The sequence below is a fragment of the Drosophila takahashii genome, chromosome 2R (assembly GCF_030179915.1).
Source record: "Drosophila takahashii strain IR98-3 E-12201 chromosome 2R, DtakHiC1v2, whole genome shotgun sequence".
NCBI classification, from domain to species: domain Eukaryota; kingdom Metazoa; phylum Arthropoda; class Insecta; order Diptera; family Drosophilidae; genus Drosophila; species Drosophila takahashii.
The window spans coordinates 30125022-30149645 of record NC_091679.1 but is presented as its reverse complement, the minus strand read 5'-3'; the positions used below and the strand labels follow the sequence as shown (position 1 = coordinate 30149645).

General features: G+C 47.9%; 9 protein-coding genes across 24 annotated transcripts in view; 4 read left to right on the top strand and 5 right to left on the bottom strand.

Moving 5' to 3' along the window:
- The first annotated feature begins 529 nt into the window (after window positions 1–529).
- CCT8 (chaperonin containing TCP1 subunit 8) lies at window positions 530–3141 on the top strand. The gene is made up of 3 exons (XM_017146301.3): window positions 530–690; window positions 871–1901; window positions 2397–3141. The coding sequence occupies exons 1-3, from the start codon at window positions 631–633 to the stop codon at window positions 2944–2946; spliced, it is 1641 nt and encodes a 546-aa protein (XP_017001790.2). The 5' UTR covers window positions 530–630; the 3' UTR covers window positions 2947–3141.
- Window positions 3142–4892: 1751 nt separating this feature from the next.
- On the bottom strand, window positions 4893–6947 carry Ggamma1 (guanine nucleotide-binding protein subunit gamma-1). 2 transcript variants are annotated; one of them, XM_017146306.3, is made up of 2 exons: window positions 6811–6947; window positions 4893–5823 (listed from the first exon to the last, which is right to left on the bottom strand). In XM_017146306.3, the coding sequence occupies exon 2, from the start codon at window positions 5648–5650 to the stop codon at window positions 5438–5440; it is 213 nt and encodes a 70-aa protein (XP_017001795.1). In that variant the 5' UTR covers window positions 5651–5823; window positions 6811–6947; the 3' UTR covers window positions 4893–5437. The 2 variants fall into 2 exon arrangements, with proteins under 2 accessions (XP_017001795.1, XP_017001796.1); XM_017146307.3 differs by having other exon boundaries at window positions 4893–5670; window positions 6811–6927.
- A 63-nt stretch (window positions 6948–7010) lies between these two features.
- Window positions 7011–7785, top strand: MrgBP (MRG/MORF4L binding protein). Its single transcript, XM_017146304.3, has 2 exons — window positions 7011–7432; window positions 7486–7785. The coding sequence occupies exons 1-2, from the start codon at window positions 7024–7026 to the stop codon at window positions 7671–7673; spliced, it is 597 nt and encodes a 198-aa protein (XP_017001793.3). The 5' UTR covers window positions 7011–7023; the 3' UTR covers window positions 7674–7785.
- On the bottom strand, window positions 7716–8070 carry LOC108060570 (uncharacterized). Its single transcript, XM_017146305.3, has one exon. The coding sequence runs from the start codon at window positions 8014–8016 to the stop codon at window positions 7774–7776; it is 243 nt and encodes an 80-aa protein (XP_017001794.2). The 5' UTR covers window positions 8017–8070; the 3' UTR covers window positions 7716–7773.
- A 47-nt stretch (window positions 8071–8117) lies between these two features.
- Window positions 8118–9685, top strand: ana2 (anastral spindle 2). Its single transcript, XM_017146302.3, has 2 exons — window positions 8118–8932; window positions 8991–9685. The coding sequence occupies exons 1-2, from the start codon at window positions 8209–8211 to the stop codon at window positions 9497–9499; spliced, it is 1233 nt and encodes a 410-aa protein (XP_017001791.3). The 5' UTR covers window positions 8118–8208; the 3' UTR covers window positions 9500–9685.
- Sec31 (secretory 31) lies at window positions 9508–15402 on the bottom strand. 3 transcript variants are annotated; one of them, XM_017146299.3, is made up of 12 exons: window positions 15251–15402; window positions 14854–15069; window positions 13826–14789; window positions 13522–13765; window positions 13353–13465; window positions 13188–13244; window positions 12979–13081; window positions 10999–12431; window positions 10828–10935; window positions 10091–10426; window positions 9955–10026; window positions 9508–9895 (listed from the first exon to the last, which is right to left on the bottom strand). In XM_017146299.3, exons 2-12 carry the CDS (start codon window positions 15048–15050, stop codon window positions 9707–9709), a joined length of 3816 nt encoding a protein of 1271 aa, XP_017001788.3. In that variant the 5' UTR covers window positions 15051–15069; window positions 15251–15402; the 3' UTR covers window positions 9508–9706. The 3 variants fall into 3 exon arrangements, with proteins under 3 accessions (XP_017001788.3, XP_070069852.1, XP_070069853.1); XM_070213751.1 differs by lacking the exon at window positions 13188–13244; XM_070213752.1 differs by lacking the exon at window positions 13188–13244 and having other exon boundaries at window positions 12979–13078.
- A 499-nt stretch (window positions 15403–15901) lies between these two features.
- On the bottom strand, window positions 15902–17396 carry DCTN2-p50 (dynactin subunit 2). Its single transcript, XM_017146372.3, has 3 exons — window positions 17238–17396; window positions 16242–17163; window positions 15902–16182 (listed from the first exon to the last, which is right to left on the bottom strand). Exons 1-3 carry the CDS (start codon window positions 17271–17273, stop codon window positions 15998–16000), a joined length of 1143 nt encoding a protein of 380 aa, XP_017001861.2. The 5' UTR covers window positions 17274–17396; the 3' UTR covers window positions 15902–15997.
- Window positions 17397–17833: 437 nt separating this feature from the next.
- On the top strand, window positions 17834–21513 carry LOC108060555 (uncharacterized). Its single transcript, XM_017146284.3, has 3 exons — window positions 17834–18029; window positions 18162–19421; window positions 19933–21513. The coding sequence occupies exons 1-3, from the start codon at window positions 17979–17981 to the stop codon at window positions 20695–20697; spliced, it is 2076 nt and encodes a 691-aa protein (XP_017001773.3). The 5' UTR covers window positions 17834–17978; the 3' UTR covers window positions 20698–21513.
- Window positions 21514–21516: 3 nt separating this feature from the next.
- Window positions 21517–24624, bottom strand: part of RyR (Ryanodine receptor) — a 31266-nt gene continuing 28158 nt past the window's right edge. For all 13 annotated transcript variants that reach the window (XM_070212675.1, XM_017146280.3, XM_070212683.1 and 10 more), the window contains 2 exons: window positions 24531–24624; window positions 21517–24476 (listed from right to left, as the gene is read on the bottom strand). The exon at window positions 24531–24624 is cut by the window's right edge and continues 108 nt beyond it. In XM_070212675.1, the coding sequence (XP_070068776.1) occupies window positions 21797–24476; window positions 24531–24624 (2774 nt within the window). In that variant the 3' untranslated portion in view covers window positions 21517–21796. The remainder of the gene's footprint in view (window positions 24477–24530) is intronic.

Genomic DNA, 24624 nt, shown 5'->3' with positions numbered 1-24624 from the left:
TTTTAAAATGGTGTAAACTTTAGAAAGTTTTGGTAAAACAATTATTTTTCATTTTAAACTTTAAAAACCATTTAATCATTCTTTTCTGTCTATTAGAATAATTACTACTGTACCTAGGTCATCGTAATTTTCTTTGTAATCCTAATCCAATTCAGTTAAAATTAAAAAATATATATTCATACCCCATCAACATCCTCTCAAACGCAACTCCCAACGTCATTAAAATCATCTCATTCCTTGAAAAAGCCCAAATTAAGTTCAAAATCTAAATTCAAGTAATAAATAAAAATGTTTCCAATTCGACACCTCGGAAAAGCCCAAATTAAGCTCAAAGTCTAAATTCAAATTATAAAAATAAAAATGTATCTAATTCGACACCTTAGACGAGCTGAAGGCCTTAGCTGCTAGAGCTCTTAATCTTAGTTAGCTTATAGTTTTAACTTTAAGTTTGCTTTATTTTAATAAATAAATAAAAAAAATTATATTCATAGAAATAAATATTTAATAATACTTATCGATAGGCCAGTGCCATCCCTAACCCATCCAGAATGTTCGCGGCCACTTTGAGGTTATAACTCTAGCTGGAATTTACCGACTGACTCCGTGTGAAATCGAAATCTGTGTACAAAAATGGCTTTATCCGTTCCCAAGGCTCCCGGAGTGTCGCAGATGCTTAAGGATGGCGCCCGGGTGAGTGCAACAGGGGGGAGGGACACCGCGTAAGGTCAATCAGACAGCGTTTTCATTGAGATTCGGCTAAAAATGAAAACATGCGTCTCGGGGAGGCGCGTGATTAGTCATCCTCATGAAAGGCAGCCCCACATATGACCGAAAAATGACTAATTTAATGGCTTTCCGTGTGTCCTTTAGATGTACACTGGGCTGGAGGAGGCGGTGTACCGCAACATCAGCGCCTGCAAGGAGTTCGCACAGACCATGCGCTCCGCCTACGGGCCGAATGGCATGAACAAGATGATCATCAACCACATCGAGAAGCAGTTCGTGACCAGCGATGCCGGCACCATCATGCGCGAGCTGGATGTGGAGCATCCGGCCGCCAAGCTGATCGTCATGGCCAGTCAGATGCAGGACGCCGAGGTGGGCGATGGCACCAACTTCGTGGTGGTCCTGGCCGGTGCTCTCCTCGAGTCCGCCGAGGAGCTCCTCCGTCTGGGCATCACCACCGCCGAGATATCCGACGGCTATGAGAAGGCCCTGGAGAAGGCTCTCGAGATCCTGCCCACGCTGGTGAGCCACAAGGTCGAGGACTACCGCAACGTGGAGAAGGTCAAGGAGGTGCTGCGCACCGCGATCATGTCGAAGCAGTACGGCCAGGAGGACTTCATCAACGATCTGGTCAGCAAGGCCTGCGTCTCCATTTTGCCCGATGAGGGCACCTTCAACGTGGACAACATTCGCATCTGCAAGATCCTGGGCAGCGGACTGACCAAATCGGAGGTGGTCAGCGGCATGGTCTTCAAGCGATTCGTCGAGGGCGATGTCACCTACGCCGAGAAGGCCAAGATCGTCATCTTCTCCTGCCCCGTCGACATCATCCAGACGGAGACCAAGGGCACCGTGCTCATCAAGTCGGCCGACGAGCTGCTCAGCTTCTCCTCCGGCGAGGAGAGCCTGCTGGAGAGCCAGATTAAGGCCATTGCCGAGACCGGCGTCAAGGTGGTCGTGGCCGGCGGCAAGGTCGGCGACATGGCCCTGCACTTCTTGAACAAATACGGCCTGATGGCCGTGCGTCTGAACTCCAAGTTCGATCTGCGCCGCCTGAGCCGCTCCGTGAATGCCACCGTCCTGCCGCGCATCACCACTCCCAGCCAGGAGGAGTTGGGCTACTGCGACAAGGTCTGCATCGAGGAGCTGGGCGACACCACAATTGTGGCCTTCAGGTGGGTGGATCTTTTTATACCCGTTACTCGTAGAGTAAAAGGGTATTTTGTATTCGTGCAAAAGTATGTAACAGCTAGAAGGAAGCGTTTTCGACCCATAAAGTATATATATTCTTGATCAGAGTCACTAGCCGAGTCGATCTAGCCATGTCCGTCTGTCTATCTGTCCGTATAAAGCGCTGAAATCTCGGAAACTACAAAAGCTAGAAAGTTGGGATTACCCACACATATTCTTGGGCTTCCTACGCAGCGCAAGTTTATTTCAGCCGAGCGCCACGCCCCCTCAAACGCCCACAATCGCCCACTAACGATTTTAAAAGATTTCCGAGAAGTATAAATGCCATTTTGTTGTGTATATTTATACCTATCGAAATGTAGAAGACATTTTTCAAATTGGACCATTCCTTAAAAAGTTATACGTTAACAAAAAATGTTATATATCCATCTCCCTCGGGACACCAACCAGACTATAGCGTTCTCTCTTGTTTCTTTTAGAAATGAGGGCAAGGACTCGCGCATCGCCACCGTGGTCATTCGCGGAGCCACCGACAACTTCATGGACGATATCGAGCGCGCCCTGGACGACGCTGTTAACAACTTCAAGTGCCTGACCCGGGATGGCCGCTATCTGCCCGGCGCAGGAGCCACCGAGATCGAGTTGGCCACCCAGCTGTCGGCCTACGCCGATACTCTGCCCGGACTGGACCAGTATGCCGTGCGCAAGTTCGCCAACGCTCTGGAAGTATTCCCCAAGGCTCTGGCCGAGAACTCCGGCATCAATGGCACGGACATCGTCAACCAGTTGTATTTGGCACACACCTCCGAGTCGGGCAAGACCATTGGCTTCGACATTGAGGCGGAGAAGGCCAGCACCGTCGACACAAGCAAGGCAAAGATCTTCGATTTGTACCAGGCCAAGTTCTGGGGTCTCAAGTACGCCGTGGGTGCGGCCGCCACCATCCTGAAGGTGGACCAGATCATCATGGCCAAGCGCGCCGGAGGTCCCAAGCCGCGACAGGCTGCCGGCAGCGATGACGAGAGTTAAGCGGCTCCTCTGTGATTCGTCGTTCTCCTTACTATAACTAGTTTCTCCTGCTCCCACAAAGAGTGCATTGTATTTTCATAAACGAGTCCCATGGAAATTATAAATTTCATTAACCACTCTCACACTCACCCACATACACAGCCATGCACACAGTTTCTTGTATTAATAAACTTAACTTACGAAAACTGAAACAAATTACTAATTCTCTCGGGCTCTCGGGGGTATTTTTTAAATAAAACAAGAATTTTTTTTCGCACCGAACCCGGTGCCACCGCTAGATAACAATTCTAAGTTAGTTATCGCCTTTTATTTTTTGAAATTTAAGCAAACGATTATTCATTTTGTTGAGTACAATACATATTTCAAATGCTTATTCGCAGATACATTTCAATAATATTTGTGAGGACTCGTCCCCGTTTGCGACGCAAAAGATTTGTATTAATTTTCGAATAAAATACGATCTCGTTGTCGCTTTTCAATTGAAGTGAATAAAACGTGTTAAAGTGTGTTCGATGATCATGATTTTGAGTACGTGTGCTTGTAATGTTTCCATATACGGTTGTCACCTATTTTTATTAAGTTATAAACAATTGCACATGCACATCTGGGGACAGGACCGACCCATCCGTGCTCCGTTGGATGGTCCGGCTGTCCACAGGTAAAAATTTGCGATGATAACTCAAAAGTCTCCACGTGAAGTGTCCGTTAAATCGAAAACTGTCCTATGCGGAATATTTAAGCTGGAACTTGGGCTCCCAAACCAACTGCAGTTTAGATTTGTGGTGAGCCCCCAAAATAACTTTCGAATTGGCGATTTTGGAAAACATTTTGCTGTTTGCTCACGACAGCAAACTGTGATTCAAAACCTTGTAAACATGTTCTAAATGGAAAATGCCCTCTGCAAAAATGTGTGATTCTTATTGCACTCTTTCGGAATTTTGCAACATTATGAACTAAAATCACCGCCAATTTAAAATTACTAGTTAAATGCAACATTGGAAGAACCGATCAATAAAACTATACTCTCCATCGACACTAAAGTGTCGATTCCGATGTGAATTCGACAGTCTGGTTCGATGGAAATCTTAATTTTTGAATGCAACATGTAAGTACGACTGTGTGGGATGATGACTTCATCGTGCCTTCCGTACAGGATAATCATTACTTCTCATTCCAATACCGTACAAATATGCCCTATACCATGTTAGTTTGTACAAAAATAACTTGCTTATGGTTGTTACTTTTCTCTCATGCCAATAACATTTTAATTAATTGCGCTCAACACATGATGTGTGGGTTAGTGTAGTGTAGAACAGTGTGGGGTGTCTTTCTTTTAAGAGGGAAAAATCACACATTCTTCTCGACATCTTCGTTAAACTGGGGAAACTGACAATTTTCGGATTATTCGGATATCTGAGTGGTAATGTTGTGGTTCACATAGCGAGAATGATGTACTGAAATAAATTATCGGTCTTTACAATCTGTTTCTTTTCATTGGATATCGGCCTAATACGCCGTAGTGAATCAAAATGGAGAAACTACGCTAAAGAGATAAATATTGAATATATATTTCTCGATTTCTTTGGTATTATATGCTCTTGCTGCGTTACTGCAACGGTTCGTAATATATTTTGACTAAGAAAAACTGGATTATAAACGCACTAAATATTGCGATAAGTTCAACTAGCTTGTTGTTGTTGTGGGTAGCATTTCTGCTTCGTGTTAAAGCTTTTAAAGTAATTCAATAAGATATTTGCGTATATTTGCCGTTAGTGGTTTCGGTTTCCACTCGCTGGTGGTTAATAAGCTTCAAAATACATACATTTTCAATTCAACTTGATCTCCTCCTTCTATATCTTTGTCTTAATCGCGATCTCTCGCCTTGTTATCTTCTCAATTTTCAATAAATATAACAGATATTTCTCGAAATAAGAAGGCAAAATATATATATGTATTTCCGTTTCGGTTGAGTTTACGTTTATTGATAAATTTGTATGTCGGATTACGCTGATATTTTGTATATATAAGTGTTTCGGTTTAGGTAGAGTAGTAGATGCTATAGTCAGCGCTTTAATTGTCGTTATAGTTGGGATATTCGTGTACATAAACAACGTTACTAATCGGGAAGGAAACAACTCTGATATCTTTGGAACAAATGCTTCGATTTAGATTTGAATTTGGATTTGCTATCTGATTCTGTTTTCGGACATTACTTGTTAACGTGAATGGTACACATTGATATATCGATTTATATAATATAGATATTCCTTGCAATTGGAATTCAAACTTCTTGTAACTATATTGCTTATGACAATCGTAGTTATTGTGGCTTTTACACAAAGATATATTGATCCAGGTGGAGTTGACCGGTACTGAGAAAGTACTCCACACACATTCGCGTCTTAATCCATCTTGCTAAACTAAAAATAAACTAAACGTCCGCCGGCGATGTTTAACTCTTCGACTCCAGCGGACCTCCGACTCATCCTCCTTAGAGTACGGTGCACGACGACTTCTCGCGGAACGGATTCACCTTCTGGCTGGTGAACCCGGTCAGCAGGTAGTCCTCCTGCTCGTGCTCCGTGATGTACTTCATCATCTTGGCGCACGACTCCGAGATCGTCTGGCGGTCGATGGCCGCCTCGCGACGCAGCTGCTCCACCACGACGCGCTGCTGCTGCAGGGATGATGACATTACGTCCATGATGGCTGTCTCGGATAGGCCTATGGTTGAAAAGGTTCTCAGTGTTACGGATACTGGGAAATGCAATTACAGGATGGTGGATGTGTGTGCTTGTGCTTGTGTGGCTTCGCCAAATGGCTGGGGCTTATCGTTTGTTTCTGGGTTTACTGGTTTGGATGGATCTTAATGGCTGGCTGGAAATAACAAGTTTGGTTATTTGTAGTTAAGATATCTGTTTTTTTAAGGGCTTTTCCCACACGAGTACAACATTGAACAGGCGACAGCGACACAAGGCTTATTACACCAGTTTACAACAAAAAATTAACCTCTTCTGTTAAAGTACATCTCTCTAATTAAGAAATGGTGGTGTTAAATTTTTTTAAGTGTAAAAAACGTTTTTGATCTTTTTTTTCTTTTCTATCTTAAGTTCTGGTAATCCGATTGAGGTCATCGAGGACTCAATTTAAAGGTAATATAATGCCTTTTAAATGTCTTATATAGAACATTGAGTTCCAGTCATTAGTTTAGAAGCTACACCTCGTCAAAGTTTAAAAAGTTTAAAAAAAAAAATGCAAAAGCTATGGCATAAATGGCTTCGTTAAAAACCGAAATTAATTTTATAACTTCTACTTAAAGATACAACTTTAAGCAAATTAACAAAACCATTAGCTCAAGTAGAAGTAGGAAGAGGTCAATTTTTTTTGGAAACTGGTGTTATCTATAATCTATACGATTTCCGATTCTAGGATAGAGATAGAGATAGTTTAGTGTTTAGTTTTAGGCGGAAAGTTAGGATAGCTGGTGAATCACTGTTTTTTAGGGGCAGGCATTAGTTCAATCGATCGCATTGGCGATTAATTTTCCAGGCTAACTGGAAACCTTGACACGGACAAGTGCAAGGTTATTCACTGCGAAAAGTGGGCGTGGGAGGAGGGCGCTGGGCGCCACATGTCACTGGGGATGAAAAAACCACGTTATGTACAGAAAACACACGGCAACTGTTTTGGAAACACCCATAATTATAGTTTTCCTTATAGAATAGTGTAGTGGGGGACACACACAAACACACGGAGACATATTGCGTCGTGTGGTAAACATAGGGGGTTAAAGGGGGAAAGGTTAGGAGTTCGACGGATGCACACACAACACACAACTAGATTTGCACACTATTAGTTAATTACCAGCTCCGCTTTATTAATTTTTTGTTCTCGAACGCTACGGACCAAAATCGAGCAAAGTTGACGAATAAAAAGTGGATACACACCCAAACTAGCGATGTGCTTAATCGCGATAGTTTCGACGCGTGAGTGCGGCCGAGTGCCATCGCTAATACTTGCCTGCTGCAGAAAAACATTCGGTTTGGCCGACTTTTTTAACTCCATGCGCTCTGCAAAATGATGGCCAAGGACATCGGATCGGTGGCCGCCGCTGCCCTGCCGACCGCCCTCATCGACCACGAGTGGTCTGCCGAGGAGGAGCTGCAGCTGTTCCACGCCATGGAGGGCCTGCGCCCGGTGGGCATCAACAAGCACTTCTACATGTCCTGCATCGCCCAGCGATTGTCCAAGTCCCTGAACCGCGAGATGCCCAGCGAGCTGATCTGGCGCCACCTGGGCACCATGTACAAGCTGAAGGAGCTGGACGACCTCGAGTCGCTGCCTTTTCCGAATGAGGAGCGCGAGTTCAGCCTGCCGGAGCAGGATTACGGAACGCTACAGACCAAAAAGGCCGTGGAGGTGAATGCCGGCGAGGAGGCTGGCGAGGCACAGCTGGCCTCCCCAGCCACAGAGAGCAATGGCAAAGGTAGATCTTCAGAAATTATCAAGGTTCCCCCTTTAACTGTTCCTGTTTTACAGCTCCACCTGCTACCAAAGCGCCGGTGCCGGCGATTCCTGCCAAGGATTCAGAGAAAAAGGCCGCCTCCAAGCCGCAGGAGCTGCCCAAGCGTCCGGCCAAGCGCACTCGTGGATCCATGTCCAATGAATCCATCAGCCCCTCGACCACTCCGCCGCCGGTGCAGAGCAACAAGCGCCGTCGCATCTAGACGAGCTCCCGCTCCTGCCCCCCACTCGAAATGGACGATCTGTTATTTTTACCCGTTTTAGTTCACTAGCTTTACTGTACTCGTACTCTAATAAAAGGATTTATTCTTCGAATTCGTTTTCCTCCTCGTTGGAGGCGTGGTCGCCGTCCTGCGAGACGCCCTCGGTGGCCTGCATGTTGTCCAGGAGCGATTTCAAGAGGCGCCTATTCAGGTGGTCCGTCTGCGTCAGCTCCCGAACGGCCTGCTGCGGAGCATCCGTGTCCTCCGGCGGCGTGGTGTTCCCAGCTGGAGTCGGTGTCTCGGCCATGGCTTTAATGTGCTCCAAAACAGGCATATTTTGCATTTATCCGATTCCGAGAGGTTTCCGTGATTCAGTTTCAGGGTGACTACAGATAACCATTCGAAACCTATCGATTCGAAACCTATCGATGTTTTTTCCGTCAGTCTTAGTTTCCCACCTCTAGTTCGACCCAGCTCCAATTGGATTCCAGATTCTCCCGCTCGAATTGAAATTTCGTAATTAATTTAATTTAAAATGTTTGTGCCCGAAACGGAGGACATGCTGCCCAGATCGGCGCCCAGGCCAAGTGCAGCGGTGCCCATGGGCCTCACCAACGACATTATACGGCCCACTGTGCCGGAGGTGTCCATATTGTTTGGCCAGGCGCCGCAGGAACAGCAGATGCAGCAGCAACAGCCGCCTCAACAGGAGCCATCTCCTCGGGCGGCACCCACTTTCGCGTCCTGGACGAAGCAGATGCTGCCCCGGGTCAACTTCTCGCCCATCCTGGCCACGGAACTGGGACCACGAACTGCACCGAGCAACAGCAATAACAACAACAACAGTCCTTGCTCCTCCAAGGAGTACATCATGATGCCCAGGGATCGCAACTACACAAACGATTCACCACTGACGGCCAATCACATGTCCAGCAATCCTGGACAGCAGGTCTATCAAACCAGACGTCTCTCTAGCTCATCCAATGCGGATGTCCTAACGATTTGTGCTGGCACACAAACAGAGATCTTTAACCCTTCACCCCCGCGGAATTCGTTGCCACCAGTGGTCTACTCCGACATCGATGTCAGCCACCTGGCCAACAAGAGTGATCTGGCTGCAGTGGTTTCCCTCTTGGAGTCCATGCGCCAGGAGCAGCGGGAGCTGAGGAATCTCTGCGAGTTGCTCTTGGAGCAGCAGCAGCGGAGCAAACCCAGCAGGACAACTGCCAGCCAGTGTGATATTTTGACTACCAATAGTGGTGGGTAAATCTGAAATGTACTATAAATAAAACCCAATAAAACTAACCTATTTAACAGGCAGACGAATATCTCCGATTATACAGGATTACATAGCGGAGGAGGAGGAACCACTGCCTTCACCGCAGGCTCGCGTCATTCCCCAGTTTCAATCTCCGCGACCCAATCCGCCAATGGCTCAATCCACGGGCTACCGGGCCAATACGCCGCAGGGTAAACGGATACCGCAACTGGCCAAGCCAAACACCGAAAAGAGCCTGGTGATGAACGAACTGGCGCTGAAATACTTGCGCCAACCCGTCGACGAGCTGATGAAGGACATGCGTCTGAGCGCCTCGCCCAAGTCGCCTAATCCCGAACCGCTGCGCCAAATCGACAATCTCGCCCACACACCGGGTCCCAATGATATTTCAAATGCTTCCTACAAGTATCTTAAGAAATACCGCCTGCTGCCCGAGGAGCAGATGGAACATGTGTGCCCCCAATCTCCGATGGCGGCGGCTTCCGCCTCCTCGCCGCGAATGCAACTGGACTTGGAGAACATCAGGAACCAGCCAAAGCTGCTGTAAAAACTCGATTTTTGTTTTGTTATTTATGCATATGTCTATTTGCGATTTAAGTGGAAATATATTTCAATACACGGAATAACGTTGACACTCATCTGGCAAAAATGCCAGCCTACATTTAGTTTACAAAACATAATAGACATTCATATTTGAAGACACAATAAGTATAAACGTTCAGTGAGCTTGCCTTTTGAGGCTATAATCGAAACTCTAGCGCAGAACCAATTGCAGTTCGGCTGCGGACTGCAGGAGGACCTTCAGTCCCTGCATAAAGCCCGCACACTGCGCAAAGTCCGTGCCAAAGGCAATGCGGGTGTGGATCTCCAGTGCGTTGGCATAGTCCGATATTTGAATGTACTGTATTATTTGATTCAGATATTGCACCGTTGTGGGAGTTAGCTGGATAAAGATAAAGGTGTTATTTGACCGAAAAAACTGAGAGATCTTAATCTACTCACCTTGCCATCTCTCAGGCAGTCGTAGAGGTTTTCCAGCCTCTTTACAACATCAACAAACTTGCGTTTCGTGCGCTATAAAATGATCAGAATATGAGTTAGTCTTCTATCTATAGAAATGATTTAAACCTTTACTCACCGGATCGTTGGTTGCGCCCAGGCATCGGTTCTTCAGCTCCTCGAGCACAGTCTGCAAGTAGATGTACTCCTCGGGCAGTGGCGGCTTCTCCTTGGGCGGTTCCGGTTGGCGCTGCTGCTGAATGGGAGCTGGCTGCTCGGTATAGCCAATGGTCTGCTGCTGTCCCTGCCAGTTCTGCTGCTGCTGACCTCCTTGATTCGGAATCCCCGAAGGCTGCAGGTTGAGTTGCTGCTGCTGAGGCTGGAGATACGATTGCTGTTGCTGCTGCTGGGGATTGTTGTTAAAGGCAGCCGGATTGTAGTAAGCATTTGGAACTCCTCCAGGTGGAGGTGCATTCTAAAAGAAGGAAGCAATTCAGTAAAGACGTTTCAAGGAAAACTTAGTTATATTTTAGGGTTCGGAAAATTACACACACTGTAAATAACTTGTGTTATTAACATGTTAAGTGTCAAAGTATTAAGTTCAAAAAAGTAATTGAATACATATGTTAGAAACATAAATAACACACACATGTCATTTGTGTTATTTACACGACATGTTATTAACACGACGTGTTGTTTACACATCGTGTTTTTAACACAATGAAATACACAAGTCGGCTGTGTGTGCTAACAATTATTTTTCACATTTTACACTTTTGTATTTGACACACATGTCAAAAACTTAGCTCACACTAAAAATAAAATTTTTCATGTTTTTAACATGTGTGTCAAATTTCGAACCCTGTTATATTTTACCTGATACTGAGCAGGATCCACATAGCCGTTTTGATTTTGATTGGGGTCGACTGGAAACAGGGGATGGAAGATGGCAGCACTCGGTTCCACAACGGGCTTCGGCTTGGGCTGAACAACAAAATCAATTTATTAATAACTTTAAAATCTTTAATTTTCATTGCAAACACCTACCGCACGCGATGATTTCAGTGCCGGAGGATCGTTCCAGCCAGGCGGAGGTGTGGGATTCCGTTGCACATTCTGGATGACCGGTGGAGCAGCCTGAGGCGGCAGGGTTTCAATGGGATTCACACCGGGCAGGAATTGATTTTGTTGAGCTCCCATGAATGGCGATGGATTGTAAGGTTGGGCGGGCGCTATCGGATTCGTGTTGAATGCATTGCTATTATAGGTCGGCACGCTGGCGGGTTGGGGTGCCAGGCCTGCTCCGCCGCTGAAGGGCGCGGGAACGGCCGAAGGAACGGGGGCAGGCACTGGGTTGTATGGCATGCCGTAGGAACTGGTTGGAGCCGCCACCGATGGATCCAGTACGTATTTGGAGCGCCCCGAAAGCACCGATCCGCCTGAGGAAGCCGCACCTCCTGCCGGCGGTGGACCGCCCGAGGAGCTGGCGTTGCTGAGTGGTCGCGGAGGTTGGGACAAAGGTTCCGGCTTGATTGGCTGCGGATTGAAGAGCTGCGGCGGCGGCGGTTGTGGCTGCTGCGGGACTCCCGGATAGGCGGTCTGCAAAGGCGGCACAGGTGCATTCCAGCTTGGCTGGGCAAACTGATTCACCGGCTGGCCGTAGGGCAGCGGAACCGAAGGCTGCGGCTGAGAGAACGATCCGCGACCTCGCTGCTGTTGGTAGCCAAGCGGAGCAGCAGCAGCAACCGGCGCCTGTGGCTGGGAGTAATCCAGGTTGACAGCGTTGTTGATCCGATCGCGCAGGCTCTGCAGAATATCGTTCTCGTTGGCAGCTCCGCCACCCAAAGTGGTAATGTACTGCAAAGCGGCAGTCAGTGCTCCCTGGGAGGCCAGCAGACCGCCGTACTCGGTCAGAAAGCCGGCAAAGCGACCAGCCAGGTCCACTGATATGCCCTGCTGCTCCAGGGACTTGCACATCAGCATCACCACCTCGGCCAGGTCCTGTAGCTCCGTGGTGTTGGGCTTGTAGCCGGGGTTCTGTTGCTCCAGTCGCTTCAACTGGTACCAAGCGGTCACCAGTTTGTCGATGCTGCCGGCGCAAATATAGCAGAGCATGGCATTGCGCGTAAACTCAACGCTGGAAGCGCACTCACTCAACAGACGATCGCCCAGGCGCTCGCAAATGTCCACCACCTTGCGCTCGCTGTGCTTCAGGGCGGCCACCAGGGCCTCCCTCCACGAGTCCACGGTGCAGCGGTTGACAAAGTCCAGCCAGTCACGGGAGACCAAGGCGGAGATCACGTGCGACAGCTCGTTCTTCTGCTGCAGCAGGTAGCGGGTTTGAGTGCGCGTCAAGGTCTCAATGCCAGCCGTCGAGGCGATGATCAGGGCTTCCGGAATGCGCTGGGCCTCCAGGCAGAGCTCAACGGCAGCCTCCACATTGCCTGTGAGTATGGCCTCTGCAATCAAGCTATCCGAGTCTGTAAAGTATATAAGTTCGAATAATTACTAAATGGTTACGAGGCATGAAAAGATCCAATGAATTATTTTGAATTGTTTGCTTTATATGAATGAATTAATTTGAATTGAATGAATTAGAAAATAATTCTAACGACAATTTCTTTTGAAGAAGAAAGAGCCATAATTTTGTGGTAAAATCTGCCTGAATTTTATTTACTATGCAGTTAACATTGATTTGTTAAAGATTTTCCACTTTTTGTTCTCAAAAAATAAGCACAAAAAAAATCTGGCAAATTCAAAAAATTTATTAAATTTATTCATTCATTCATTCAATTCGAAATTGAATTTAAGAATACTAGGATAAAACAAAAATTGAATGATTCACGCAGGGCTCTATAACGAGCGAAGTTGAAAAAGATATCATTGCTTTTATCAAGGCAGTGAAACATTGTGTGATTTCCATCTACACCTCTAATAGATATTATCTATACCTATAATATAGATAACAAGTAATCAACACAAGTGTAAATGTTCACCTACTGATATTGGCAAACTTGCTTTACTTACGATCTCCGCTGGGAACCTTGAATTGCGGCCTCGGAGGCGTGGCAAAGTCGTTGTGATTTTGTGGCTCGATTGCATTTCCATCAAACTTGTTGTCCTGCGTCTGCTGTTCATGGAAAATAATAAAAATACGTTAAAATTTCCTTTTAAATAACTTTCTAAAACTGCTATTAATTTAGCTTTGATCGCGTTTCTTATGTCCCAGCTCTTACCGAATTATCGGTGCTATAATTTGTACTCTGATCGCACTCAACCTCCGAAGAATCGCTCTTAGCATAGCATTATCGAACAGAAATATACAGGGCAAGATGAACATACATTTTGGGACATTGATAGTGCACGCATGCTGTTTTTTTTGAACTGATAAGAGTACTTACATGCGTGAGTGTCGAGATGCGGGTCGTGAGCGTATCCACGTCCGATTGCGAGTTTCCCTCGGTTTCCTTGATAAACTTGTTGAACTTGCTATCGGTGTCGTCTTTGTTGTAGCCTTAAAAACGAGGAAATCTTAAAGTGTGCTCTTGATTTTGCTTAGAGTTAACTTACCTAAGAGATTGAGCATTTCCTCCTTGGGATTAAGCTCAAAGTTCGCCTTGATGAAGTACCAAACGTAGCGTCCATGCTGATCGACGGTCTCGTCGGCCCTCTGCCGGCAGTATTCCGAGTAGTTGGCATCGACTAGTGAGCGTTCCAGGGCATTGGCCCGCTCCACCAAAGCAGATTCGGTGGTCAGCTGCTGCACCTTGACCGTTTTCGAGGTGCCATCGAAGCTGACCAGCTTGCCACCAAACTAAGGAGTAAAAAGAGGGTTCATTAATTACGTTACACAAAAAATCTAAAGTTAACTCACCCCGAAGGCAACGCCACAGGGTCGCTTCATCCACTTGGGAGCGTGTGTGAGGTCATGATAGACCACCTGGGTGGCCTGCTGGGGAATTGGCTCCTGGGCGAACTGATCCATGCCCGGAAACGAGTCGGCAATCTTGTTGGAGGTCTGCACCATGTGGTGAGTGCCTCCGTGCAGGGAGTAAATCGAAACAGCTCCCTCCAGGCTGGCGCTGGCGATGAGTGCCGGATTCCGTGGGCAGAACTGGACATCCGAGTACCAGGAGGACGTGGTGGCCACCTCTGAGAGGATTTCTCCTTCTGGAATCTTCGTGTTGGGGTTCCAGCAATAGATTCGGTTATCCTTGCCACACGAAACCATCAGATCGTTGTCCTGCAGGCACCACGACATGCCCAGCACTCCGCGCTCGTGAATCTGGTAGGTTTTCGCCGGAGCCGTGGCATAGCGCAGATCCCACAGCTGCACCACCGGCGCCTGGTCGTCCTCGGAGGCCAGCCAGACCTGCGTCGCCGCCTCCGGATGCCATTCGATGGCGTGCCAGCGCACACGCGACTGTGAGTCCGAGAGCTTGATGATCTGCTGGCTCTTCCTCAGATCCCAGATCACGCAGCGCGTGCTGAACACCGAGGCCAGGATGTGCTGCACCTGCCGGTTCCAGGCCACGTTCTTTACGTCCTCCAGCGGCTGTGTCTTGGCGCCCGGGCTCATGCTCGTCTCCGGGTTGTTCAAGTCCCAAATGAGGATCTCCGACTCGGAGGCGCACGAGGCCAGCAGGTTGTTCTGGAAGGGATTGAAGTCCAGACCACTGACGGCGCCCGTGTGCTTGTCCTGGCGCTTGAGGAGCGGCTCCTCTTGGCCGGCGAGCAGCTTGTCGGCTGAGTATATGTTGATCTGTCCCGCCTCGCAGCCGCCCACGATGAGGCCACTGGGATGCGGACCCACGGGGCTCCAGATGAGTTTTTGGAACCTGTTGCGAGGGCAAAGAAAAGCCGGTTTGGTAAGGAACTCTTGAGAGGATCCGGGAAACTCACTTGTACTGGCTGGCCACGCTGGCCCTGAGCTCCAGATCGTAGGTGGCATCGCTGAAGTTCGGGGAGTACAACTCCAGGGTGGGATTCGCATTCGAGTCGAACTGCTGGGCGGCGGTGCCGGCGGCCAGGAGAATCTGCTGCTGCTGCGCCGGCGACCAGGCGATGTTCACCGTCTTCTGCAGTTCCTTGATCTTCATCTTGCACAGGCCCTTCGTGCTGCACGCGTAATAGAGGCAAAAATAAATGTAATTATTATCGGGGGCTGCAACATCAGAACGAAATTGTGTCACGTCCAATTGAAGTTAGCCCCGTCATCACTTTTTCCCCACCGCAGATGTGGCCCAGTTTCCCCCGCCGGCCTCTAATTACGTTTAATTACGCTAATTATGCAACTTACACACAATTGTGGGTGGAATCTATACTCGTTTGCGCTGCAACGAGACTTTTTGTGCTTAAATTTAACTGGAAACTTTAATATTTTTTAAGAATCGTAATGTGACCGCGCCCTGAACCACGCAATATACCACTCGGCACGCTTTAAAATACTGAAATATGGTCACCCGAAAAATACCATTATTATAACGGAAAAAATTGGATTACTGTTTTTAATTTATGAAATTTATTATTGCCGTTTAACTTGTTTTGCTCAAGAAGATCCAGATCGATTGTATTTTTTTCCATTTATTATAAATAATTATATTCAATATATATTTTTGATCATGAGTACTAGCCGAGTCGATCAAGCCATGTCTGTTTATCTTGTCTGTTTTACCGGCATATATTAATAAATTAAAGTAGGTTGAATTCGAACACATGACGGCCATTTATTTCCTAAAATATAGGTTAGAGTTAGAGGAGTATATGATCAAAATAAATGAAGCTGTTTTCCTTTTTTACCACTTATTTATGATTATGATTTATGAAGAAGATCTAGAAAAAATTATAAATAGGTACAAAATAACTATTTTGCCGTTTACTTTTATTTGAATACTCTTATTTGAAAATACATTTATTTTAAATTCCAGCTCGATCAAGATTTTCGACACAATCCGTTTATACTTTTTAAAAAAGACTCGAATGTAGATCGCTTTATTATAGTTTTCATAAATATTAGCTATGTGTAATACGCCTGGTGTGAATTCACCTATTTAGCGGAGGAAATAGCCGCGACGCGCTGCTCCACTTTGGCCACCTTGGTGTTGATGGTCTCTAGATTCTGGGCGAAGGTCTCCTGAACGGAATGCAGCAGCTCCTTGTTGTTAACCAGACTGGTGGTGATGGTTCCCTGCTTTTGCTCGATCTCAGCGATGATTTTGGCGAAATTGTTCGCTAAAGGGGATTGTCATTCATTAATTAATAAAAATTAAGATCAAGAAAAGAATGTTTACCGTATTTATGGAGAGCCTCGAGAGCTTGCATGCGTTCAATCACATGCGGCAGTATTTCCACAACGGGCTCCGTGCGCTTGGCGATGTCGTACAGTTCGGTGATCTTCTGATCCCGCTTCGCATCCTGGGCACTGCCACTGGACTTTTCGGCAATGGCGTCCATCTTGCCGGCCAGCGAAGTGAGCCGCTGCTCGATGGTGTCCAGTTTATCCGGCTGCAGCAGCGCCGCCTTGGTGCTGAGATGACGCACGGCCTCCAGGACATTGGTTGTGTTGGTTGCGGCCGTTAGGCGACTCAGTTTATCCGGCTGGGCACCCACCACCTTCTCGAGCTGCGACAGGCGCTGCTCCAAGCTGGCCACTCGGGCGGTGGCCGCCAGATCGGTTCCGGGCGTGGGTATGGCCGTCAGGACGCCCGACTGCTTGAACTCCTCCACCTGGCTGATCAGAGCCTTCACCTGCTTGCTGCCTGGCGCCTGCTCCTTGCCCAGCACCTGTTCCAGCTTCAGCGACTCCAGTACCTTGCGGGCCGTGCTGATGACCGTGGCCACTGCGTCGTACGACTGCTTCTCCTCGTCGGCCACCTTGCGGTCCACCTGGAGGGCGGCCACCTCGTTCAGCAGCTCGTTCATCTCGATCTGCAGGCGCTGGCACTTCTGGACGGGCGTCTCCTTCTCGCCCTGGCCCACCAGCTCGTAGTCGCCCGATCCACGGGCATCGTAGCCACGGCAAACGCGGCGTCCGATTCGATCGGTGAAGTCCACACTTCCCTCTAACGTTGCTCCGCTGAAGCGCTTGTGGGCGACGCTCGGCGAGATGTGCAGTCGCTCGATGGCCTCGTTCTCCGGCTCCTCCTCGTAATAGTCGGATGTATCGGGCTCCGGGTCGTCGGGAGTTTCAAACACATCCGGCTGGTCATAAGCCTAAAAGTAAGAAAAGAAAAGTAAAGAAAACAAAAGCTTGCACGTCACTCCCGCGGCTGGGAGCTCTGACTCACTATTCCCGGCAGATTCTGGAACTTGGGATCGGCCATTATTGTGGGCACGTCGACGTTGGTATCCGGGATCCTTGAGCGACGGAATAGTTATTGTTTTTAGTTTGCAAAAAATCCTTTTTTGCAACAAATCAATCTGATGTCATTAAAAATAGGACCATATGCCGGCTAAAGGCAAATACCCTAGTTAGCTTTTCAAAAGATTTGGTATTTTAAATTGCGGTATTTTATACTTGCAACTAAATTTAAAATTTCGGTTACTTTTTATAACGGTTTAATAGCTTTAGTCAGAAAAAATAGTTTAGGTTCATGTTTGTTCTATCGAAAACTTAGTAACTTATAAGGATAACTTTACTGTTAATTACACCTTATATATAAATTAGCTTTATTTATATAACTACAATGTTACTATGGAGAAGTGAGTACTTTATTAGTGCAACAATCGAGAGGACTAAAGGTTAATTGTATTTATTTAGAAAAATAAAAATCAAGAATATAAACACTATTATCCTATTTCAGATAAGTGCTTTAAATAATTAAATTGGTACAAATAAGTTATTGGCTTATATTATGGGTACAGGTTTTATTTGGTATTTTATAGACCAGCTAGGACAGCGAGCGCGCACGGTCATACTGTACCTAGCGCAGGTACTGTTACCGAGAATAGTTTTGGGGGTGAGTGGGCGGCGGGAGCTAGTTGGTTGGACTAAAATTGCTAATTTCGCATCCGAGGACAACGGAATAATGTCTTGCTCGGAGTATGGATCGCACAGGTACGACGACCTGCCGCTGGAGGTGAGTATATAGTGTCAACGAACCGCCGTGGTCCCGTGACCAATCCATCATTTCGGGCGTATCTATATCTGCGTATCCATATACCTGTTAGGGCAGTCAGCTGATTTTGTTTTTCTCCGTTCCGCCCCCTAGATTGTTTTGAAAATTTTCAGCTATCTGGGCTACGCGGATCTGCAGGCGGCAGGATCCACCTGCCAGAGATGGCACGCCGCTCTGGATCAGGCGGAGTTCAATATGCGCACGCGCGTCTGCTTCTCCAAGGTGGTGCTATCGGATCAATTCAGTCCAGGAGCGGATCTCATGCGCTGCGAGCGGCGCTTCCAGCACTTCATGTTCGAGGACGTGACACTGGGCCAGGTCAAGGAGCTGATGCGGTTTATGGGCAGGACCGCCCACTCTTTGGCCCTGGACAACGTGGACCTGAACGACAAACAGTTCTACGGAATGCTGGGCGTGCTGCCCCATCTCCACTCGCTGTCGCTGAAGCGCTGCCTGCCGCTCTTCATGTCCGGCTCCTTCCTGGACTCGTACAACAACTCCTGCCCTGACCTGAACGACCTGGCCAGCAATTTGGCCGGAATCAAGGAGCTGACGCTGTGCGAGAACCAGTACCTCACCGACGCCATTCTCATGCGTCTCACCTCGTTTATGCCCAGCCTGGAGACGATCAACATGTCCGGCTGCCACATAGCCTTTCACAACGCCATCCATCGGCGATTTTACCCGGCCAACAGCTCCTCGGATCACGTTCTGCCCAGCGAATCAGTGCTGACCTTCAAGTTCATCCTGACCATCCTGAATTTGCAGAGGCGCACATTGCGCGTCTTGGACTTTAGCCACACGCTGATTGGACAGGCTCTGCTAGCCCTCTGCGACCTAAATCTCCAGCTGCAGCGACTTTATTTGGCCGGATGCAGGCAGCTTAACTGCTCGACAATCCGGAACTTCCTGGCCACACAGCCGCAGCTGAGTGCCCTGGATTTGTCGGCCACGATGTGTGTGAACGATGAGAATCTGGCTGCCTTGGTGCAAACTAATCCGCAACTGGAACACTTGAAAGTCAACGGCTGCCTGAGCCTCACTAATGCGGGCGCCATTCACCTGGCCAAGCTGAAGCGGCTGAAAAGCCTGGACATCTCGAACTGCGACGGCCTGACGAGCAGCGGCATAATCGAGGGCGTGGCCAGCGAGGAGAACCATGTGATTCAGGAGCTGAACGTGTCCTATTTGCAAATCTGCGAGGAGTGCATCAAGGCCATTGCCAGTAATCTGCGCAGCCTGCGATCACTGCAACTGAATCACTGCGTCAATGGAGCCACCGACGAGGCCATCCAATCGGTCATCGGCCAGCTGCGTTGGTTGCGTGAACTTTCACTGGAGCATTGCAGTGGGGTAAGTCAAAATTAGAGCCCTGCATGATTATATTCAATGAATTATTTTGAATTTTTTGTTTTATATGAATGAATTAATTAGAATTCTGAGTTTAATAGAATTGAATGAATTCGAATTTTGAGTTTAATAGAATTGAATGAATGAATTAATTAGAATTTTGAGTTTAATAGAATTAAAAGTATGAATAGCATGAATTCCGAAATAATTCAAACGATAATTTCTTTTGAAGAAGAAAGGTCCATCATTTTGTGATTAAACATTGACTTGTTAAAAATTTTTTACTTTTTGATTTTAAAAGAAAGCACAAAAAAAATCTGGCAAATTCAATAAATTTATAAAAATTATTCATTCATTCATTCAATTTATTTCACATAGAATTGATTTAAACAAATAAAAAATTTCATGGCATACGATGAAAAAATCAAAAATTTAATGATTCACGCAGGGCTCTAGTCAGAATATGGCGATAAATTGAATGTATCTTAAGTAAAACGTTCTTACTTCCATTTAGCTAACAGATGCAGCTCTCACGGGCATAAACATATCCAAGCTGGAGCTCAGTCGCAAGCAGTCAGGTTCAGGCTCTCAGGTGTCCTCGATGGACAACTTCTACCCGCCGTACAGCAACACAATGGCGGAACGCGACAGTTTGGCGGGATCGCTGCAGTCCATAAAGATATCGCTTAGGAGCAAGGCCGAGGATGAGATTGTGCGGGATGCGAGGCGAAAGCAGGCAATGATGGCTGCCTACGAAATGAACCTGATCCGCGAGGATGACTTCGAGGGTCACAACATTCAACAGTTGCGGGGTCTGCGTTCATTGAATCTGCGCGGCTGCAACAAGATCAGCGATGTATCTTTAAAGTACGGCCTAAAGCATATTGAGCTAAGGAAGCTGATGCTCTCCAACTGTCAGCAGATCTCGCTGCTCGGCATGGAGGCAATGGCCAGCAGTTGTCCATCTATTGAGGAGCTCGACCTTTCCGATTGCTACAACATTACGGACAAGACAATCCAGGTGGTCACAGCCAAGCTGCCTCGCCTGAGAGCTTTGCACATCAGCGGCTGCAGCCAGTTGACGGAGCACACGCTGGACGCCATTATCACGAATTGCAACTGCTTGCAAACGCTGTCCATTTACCGCTGCCGCAGCATGTACACGGATTTGGAGGAGCGGCTGTCTGGGGTAAAGACGTTGCGCAACCTCAACATGGACAATCTGACCAGTATCGACAACGCCGAGTTCTTCCGACTGAAGAAACGACTCGATTACTGATATTTCGCCGCAATTTTCATTGTCCTGATTTTGTACTACTTTCAGCTGTACAACTTCCGCTAGTCAAACGTCTCACACATATTTATTTTTATCGAACAGCCGCCAGCAGCTGGGCTATAGTTGTGAAAGCTTTAGTCAAATATACATGCATATATACGGCAGATATAGATGTATTTGCAAATACAATAAAATTTACACTAACCGCGCACATTTAGATTAGGAAAATTACAAGTCTCGATTGTAATTCTATTAAATTTCATACATAACGTTTGTCCACATTCAACTGTGATTTATGTAAGGTACATGATTGTAAATTATGTGATCAGTTGCCTAAATTTAAATTGATTTCGTTATTGTTGCGTGTTAAAATTGAGTTGATTCGTTAATAGTTGAAAGTTTGTTAATTCGGTTTAAGTAAGAAAGAAGAAATCAGTTATTGTTATTGTAAGTTAACATTTTTCAAAAAACTGTCACTCCTTATTAGCTTTAAACGATACAATCGTTGCTAACATAAAAGAATTTGAATCGTTAGCTTTGTAAATAAAAACAAAATACATTGAACAAAATAGTCAAATTTACATTGAAAGAATATGCGTCTTTGCATACGATCTATAAACGACATAGAAACTAAGCAAGTGACTGTTTTTACAACATTAAATAGAACTAAACAGATTTGCTCTCTTTGTGTAAATAATTCTACTAACCATCTATGGTTTTTGAGACTTAAAGCAAGTAATTCAACGTTTACTAAATACCAATTGATGTTAATTGTCCACTCAAAAACGGGAATAAATAAAATGTCGATGCCACATACAATGGTCGTTCAAAATGAATAGATTTATTTTAAAATGAGTTAAGAACATTTGTTGTTATACGTGCTAGAATCGTCATCAATATCATTTTGGAAACAGGTCGTTCGCCTACGATTGTGTAGGATATTGCTTAAAATACATTGCTAAAGTTGACTAGGTAAAAATTCCAGATGTTTTGTCAAAAGTACCGATACAAAAGTGGATCCCAAGAGAGAGATCCTTGGACCGTCCAGTGCCAGTGTGATTGTTGTGCCCAGAAAGCAGACGACGTATAAGGTCAGCGGTGCCTAACCACCGCCGCCTCCGCCGGAAAGCTCATCCTCGTATTGTTTGCGGAAGCAGTCGCCCACGGGGAAGAAGTCCCAGCTGCGCTGCTGGTACATGTTCCACACGTACGTCTCCTGGCCGGTGTACTCCGTGTCCGGCTTGTTAATCAAATGCATCAGGAAGAACATGTAGTTGGCCAGGTTGTGCTCCTTCTGGACGTGCGTGTCGAAGCCGTGCGGTACTATGTCGAAGAAGTCCTTGCCCATTCCGCAAATGAAGCAGTTGGACTCCATGTTGTCCTTCACCGACTCCAGCTGGTCACGCAGCTCGCCGAAGGCGTCGATGATCAGACCCTGGATGATGGCCAGCAGGATAATGATCACGAAGAAGAAGAACGTAATGTCGAAGATGATGCGATACACCTCGTAGTCGTCTCCATCCGGATCCCCGATCTCGTCTCCTATGCCACCGCCCGCTCTCACACCCTTGTACAGGTGGAACACGAAGCAGGTGAGCATGTCGTGGCACTTCTTGTCCACCTCCTCGTCCTCCTCCTGGATGTAGAACTTCCTGAAGAAGTTGAACGCAATCACCGTGTAGATATACACAATGATGGTTAAGAGCATCACGGTCAGGACGAGTTGCTTGCCATTGTGGGTCACGGACTGAAGGATGGTGCGCAGGGTCTTGAAACCCACGGCCACATCGAGCAAATGGGCGGCAAAGAAGAAGTTATTGAAGTTGCCCATCACCGAGAAGCTAAAGTACCACAGGGAGTAGAGGAAGGCGTTGTCCGTGAAGGTGACGCCCGCCTTCCACACCTGATAGCGCCAGTCGATGTTCATGATGTACTTGAAGATGCCCGTCTCCTCGCTCTCCTGCGCCGCAAAGGTGCTCTTCTCCATGCCCAGCAGATTGGAGATGGAGTCAAAGTCGTAGGTCTCGCTGTACTTTTGCCGCACCTTCTTCTTGACGAACTTATCCCAATAGTTGACGGGGAAACTCTTGGCCGAGATCACCAGTTTGTCCCAGTGCGACTTGAAGTCGTCATCCTCCGGCTGCTCCGCGATGAACAATCCCTCGAATTCCAGCCGGCGAGCGATCTCCTTCTCGCGCTTGAAGATGGCCAGTGGCACTTTGAGATGGTAGTAGGCAATCAGCATGGCCAGGGAGACGAGTGAATGGAGGCACGCGGCAATGCGCAGCACGTGCTCCATGTAGAAGAAGTCCTCGTCCACGTGCACCAGTTCCGGTATCTCGTCCTCCATTTCGCCATCGCCCGAGGCGCCGTCTCCTGATCCGCCAAAGCCAGAACCAATTTCCGCACCCGCTCCCGAGCCGGAGCCCAGGATGAGCTCCTCCTCGCCGGAGCTGTCCGATTCCTCGGTGAACGAGGTGACCTTGTAGAAGAGCAGCATAAAGTTGATGCTGAAGGCCAGCACCAGGGCCACGTACTTGAGGTTGTAGAAGTTCCGGGCCAGGAAGCTGACCGCGCGATGGGTGTACTGCGAGAAGTCGATCTGGTGGACGGCGGGCGTTTCCTGGGGCGCCGACGATGACTTCTTGGCCTCCGCCTCGATGGAGGCCATGGCCGCCTCCTGTGCCTTTTGCGCCTCCTGTCGCTCCTGCGCCGCCTTCTTGGCTGCCTCTCCGCCCAGGAGATCCACAATAGAGATGGGGGGCTCCTGGTGTGGTTCACCCTCGAGCAATTCCCCGGTGGCGGCAGCCCCATCCTCGGGACTCGATTCGCCACCCTCCTCCATCGAAGATCCCGCCGGAGACTCGTGCACCACCACCTTGTACATGCCGTTCTCCTCCTTGTTGATGTCCAGGCCAAAGGCTTGCACCGTTCCCGGCGGCTCCTCCAGCGGCAGCGGCGGCAGTGCCCGGCCAAACGTCTCCTCCTCCACCACCGGCTCCTCCTCCTGCTCCGGGGCAGGTCCTCGCATCAGGTTCAGCAGGATGCCGAAGATGTAGCGCACCACGCAGTAGTGCGCATATCCGGTGTAGTAGAAAATGTAGAAGATGATCTTGAAGAAGCCCACAATGAGTTCTGGGATGGATTTGGTCTGCATCACGCCGATCTGGTGCTTGATGCTCGCCGGACTGAGCATGTGGACCCCGAACTTGAGTCCCTCCTTGACGGCGGTGATGGTGCGACGGATGGGATCTCGGGCGGCACGCTCCTCCTCCTCCTCGCTCATGTAGGAACTGTAGGCGGTGTCCCGCTTTACGTTGCCGCCACCGTCATCGGTGGCCATCAGTCCGGAGGCGTGGGTCATCTCAAAGATGGCGTCCTCGCAGAAGTTGACAAAGGCCTCCAGCTTCTCCTTGTCACCGCCCTCGGTGACGATCGAATAGAAGAAGGCACGCTTGGACTCGCGGATCTGTGGCTTCTCCCACTGCTCAATGTTCGAGTCCTTGATCTCGAAGTACACGCGCTCGATGCGCTTGGAGCTGCCCAGGATCTCGATGCGGCCCAGGAAGGGCTCGAAGTAGTTCAGCACCGAGCCGGCGGTCTCCAGGAAGCGCGCCAAGCGCGGTTCGTTCGGCATGTGCTCGCTGAGGTTGGTCAGCAGCACGGCCAGGTTGAAACCGATCTCCTTTGATGGTTCGTGGAAGTGCTCCACGAAGGCCCGGTAGTCGATCTTGCCCTCGTGGTTGCGCTCGCAGCAGGCCAAAAGGAAATCCATTTCTTCCCTGTAAGGATCAGTATTATAATCTCTAAATAGTAATCACCTAGCCACCACTTACGGTGTGTAGTTCTTGGACTGCTCCATCTTCTCCCTAAAGTCCTTGGGTGTCACCCAACCCTCGTTCTTCATGTCCACCTCGTGGAAACTGGGCG

What these genes read in the sequence shown, in the direction of transcription:
- CCT8 (XM_017146301.3), top strand. Translation starts at nt 631, where the DNA reads ATGGCTTTATCCGTTCCCAAGGCTCCCGGAGTGTCGCAGATGCTTAAG. An exon ending in TGCTTAAGGATGGCGCCCGG is followed by an intron (nt 691 to 870) that starts GTGAGTGCAACA and finishes TGTGTCCTTTAG; the next exon opens with ATGTACACTGGGCTGGAGGA. An exon ending in ACCACAATTGTGGCCTTCAG is followed by an intron (nt 1,902 to 2,396) that starts GTGGGTGGATCT and finishes TGTTTCTTTTAG; the next exon opens with AAATGAGGGCAAGGACTCGC.
- Ggamma1 (XM_017146306.3), bottom strand. Translation starts at nt 5,650, where the DNA reads ATGGACGTAATGTCATCATCCCTGCAGCAGCAGCGCGTCGTGGTGGAG.
- MrgBP (XM_017146304.3), top strand. Translation starts at nt 7,024, where the DNA reads ATGATGGCCAAGGACATCGGATCGGTGGCCGCCGCTGCCCTGCCGACC. An exon ending in CACAGAGAGCAATGGCAAAG is followed by an intron (nt 7,433 to 7,485) that starts GTAGATCTTCAG and finishes CCTGTTTTACAG; the next exon opens with CTCCACCTGCTACCAAAGCG.
- LOC108060570 (XM_017146305.3), bottom strand. Translation starts at nt 8,016, where the DNA reads ATGCAAAATATGCCTGTTTTGGAGCACATTAAAGCCATGGCCGAGACA.
- ana2 (XM_017146302.3), top strand. Translation starts at nt 8,209, where the DNA reads ATGTTTGTGCCCGAAACGGAGGACATGCTGCCCAGATCGGCGCCCAGG. An exon ending in TATTTTGACTACCAATAGTG is followed by an intron (nt 8,933 to 8,990) that starts GTGGGTAAATCT and finishes CCTATTTAACAG; the next exon opens with GCAGACGAATATCTCCGATT.
- Sec31 (XM_017146299.3), bottom strand. Translation starts at nt 15,050, where the DNA reads ATGAAGATCAAGGAACTGCAGAAGACGGTGAACATCGCCTGGTCGCCG. An exon ending in GCATCTCGACACTCACGCAT is followed by an intron (nt 13,245 to 13,352) that starts GTAAGTACTCTT and finishes TGCTATGCTAAG; the next exon opens with AGCGATTCTTCGGAGGTTGA. An exon ending in TGGATCCTGCTCAGTATCAG is followed by an intron (nt 10,427 to 10,827) that starts GTAAAATATAAC and finishes TCCTTCTTTTAG; the next exon opens with AATGCACCTCCACCTGGAGG.
- DCTN2-p50 (XM_017146372.3), bottom strand. Translation starts at nt 17,273, where the DNA reads ATGGCCGATCCCAAGTTCCAGAATCTGCCGGGAATA. An exon ending in TCCAGAATCTGCCGGGAATA is followed by an intron (nt 17,164 to 17,237) that starts GTGAGTCAGAGC and finishes TCTTACTTTTAG; the next exon opens with GCTTATGACCAGCCGGATGT. An exon ending in CGAGGCTCTCCATAAATACG is followed by an intron (nt 16,183 to 16,241) that starts GTAAACATTCTT and finishes AATCCCCTTTAG; the next exon opens with CGAACAATTTCGCCAAAATC.
- LOC108060555 (XM_017146284.3), top strand. Translation starts at nt 17,979, where the DNA reads ATGTCTTGCTCGGAGTATGGATCGCACAGGTACGACGACCTGCCGCTG. An exon ending in ACGACGACCTGCCGCTGGAG is followed by an intron (nt 18,030 to 18,161) that starts GTGAGTATATAG and finishes TCCGCCCCCTAG; the next exon opens with ATTGTTTTGAAAATTTTCAG. An exon ending in CACTGGAGCATTGCAGTGGG is followed by an intron (nt 19,422 to 19,932) that starts GTAAGTCAAAAT and finishes ACTTCCATTTAG; the next exon opens with CTAACAGATGCAGCTCTCAC.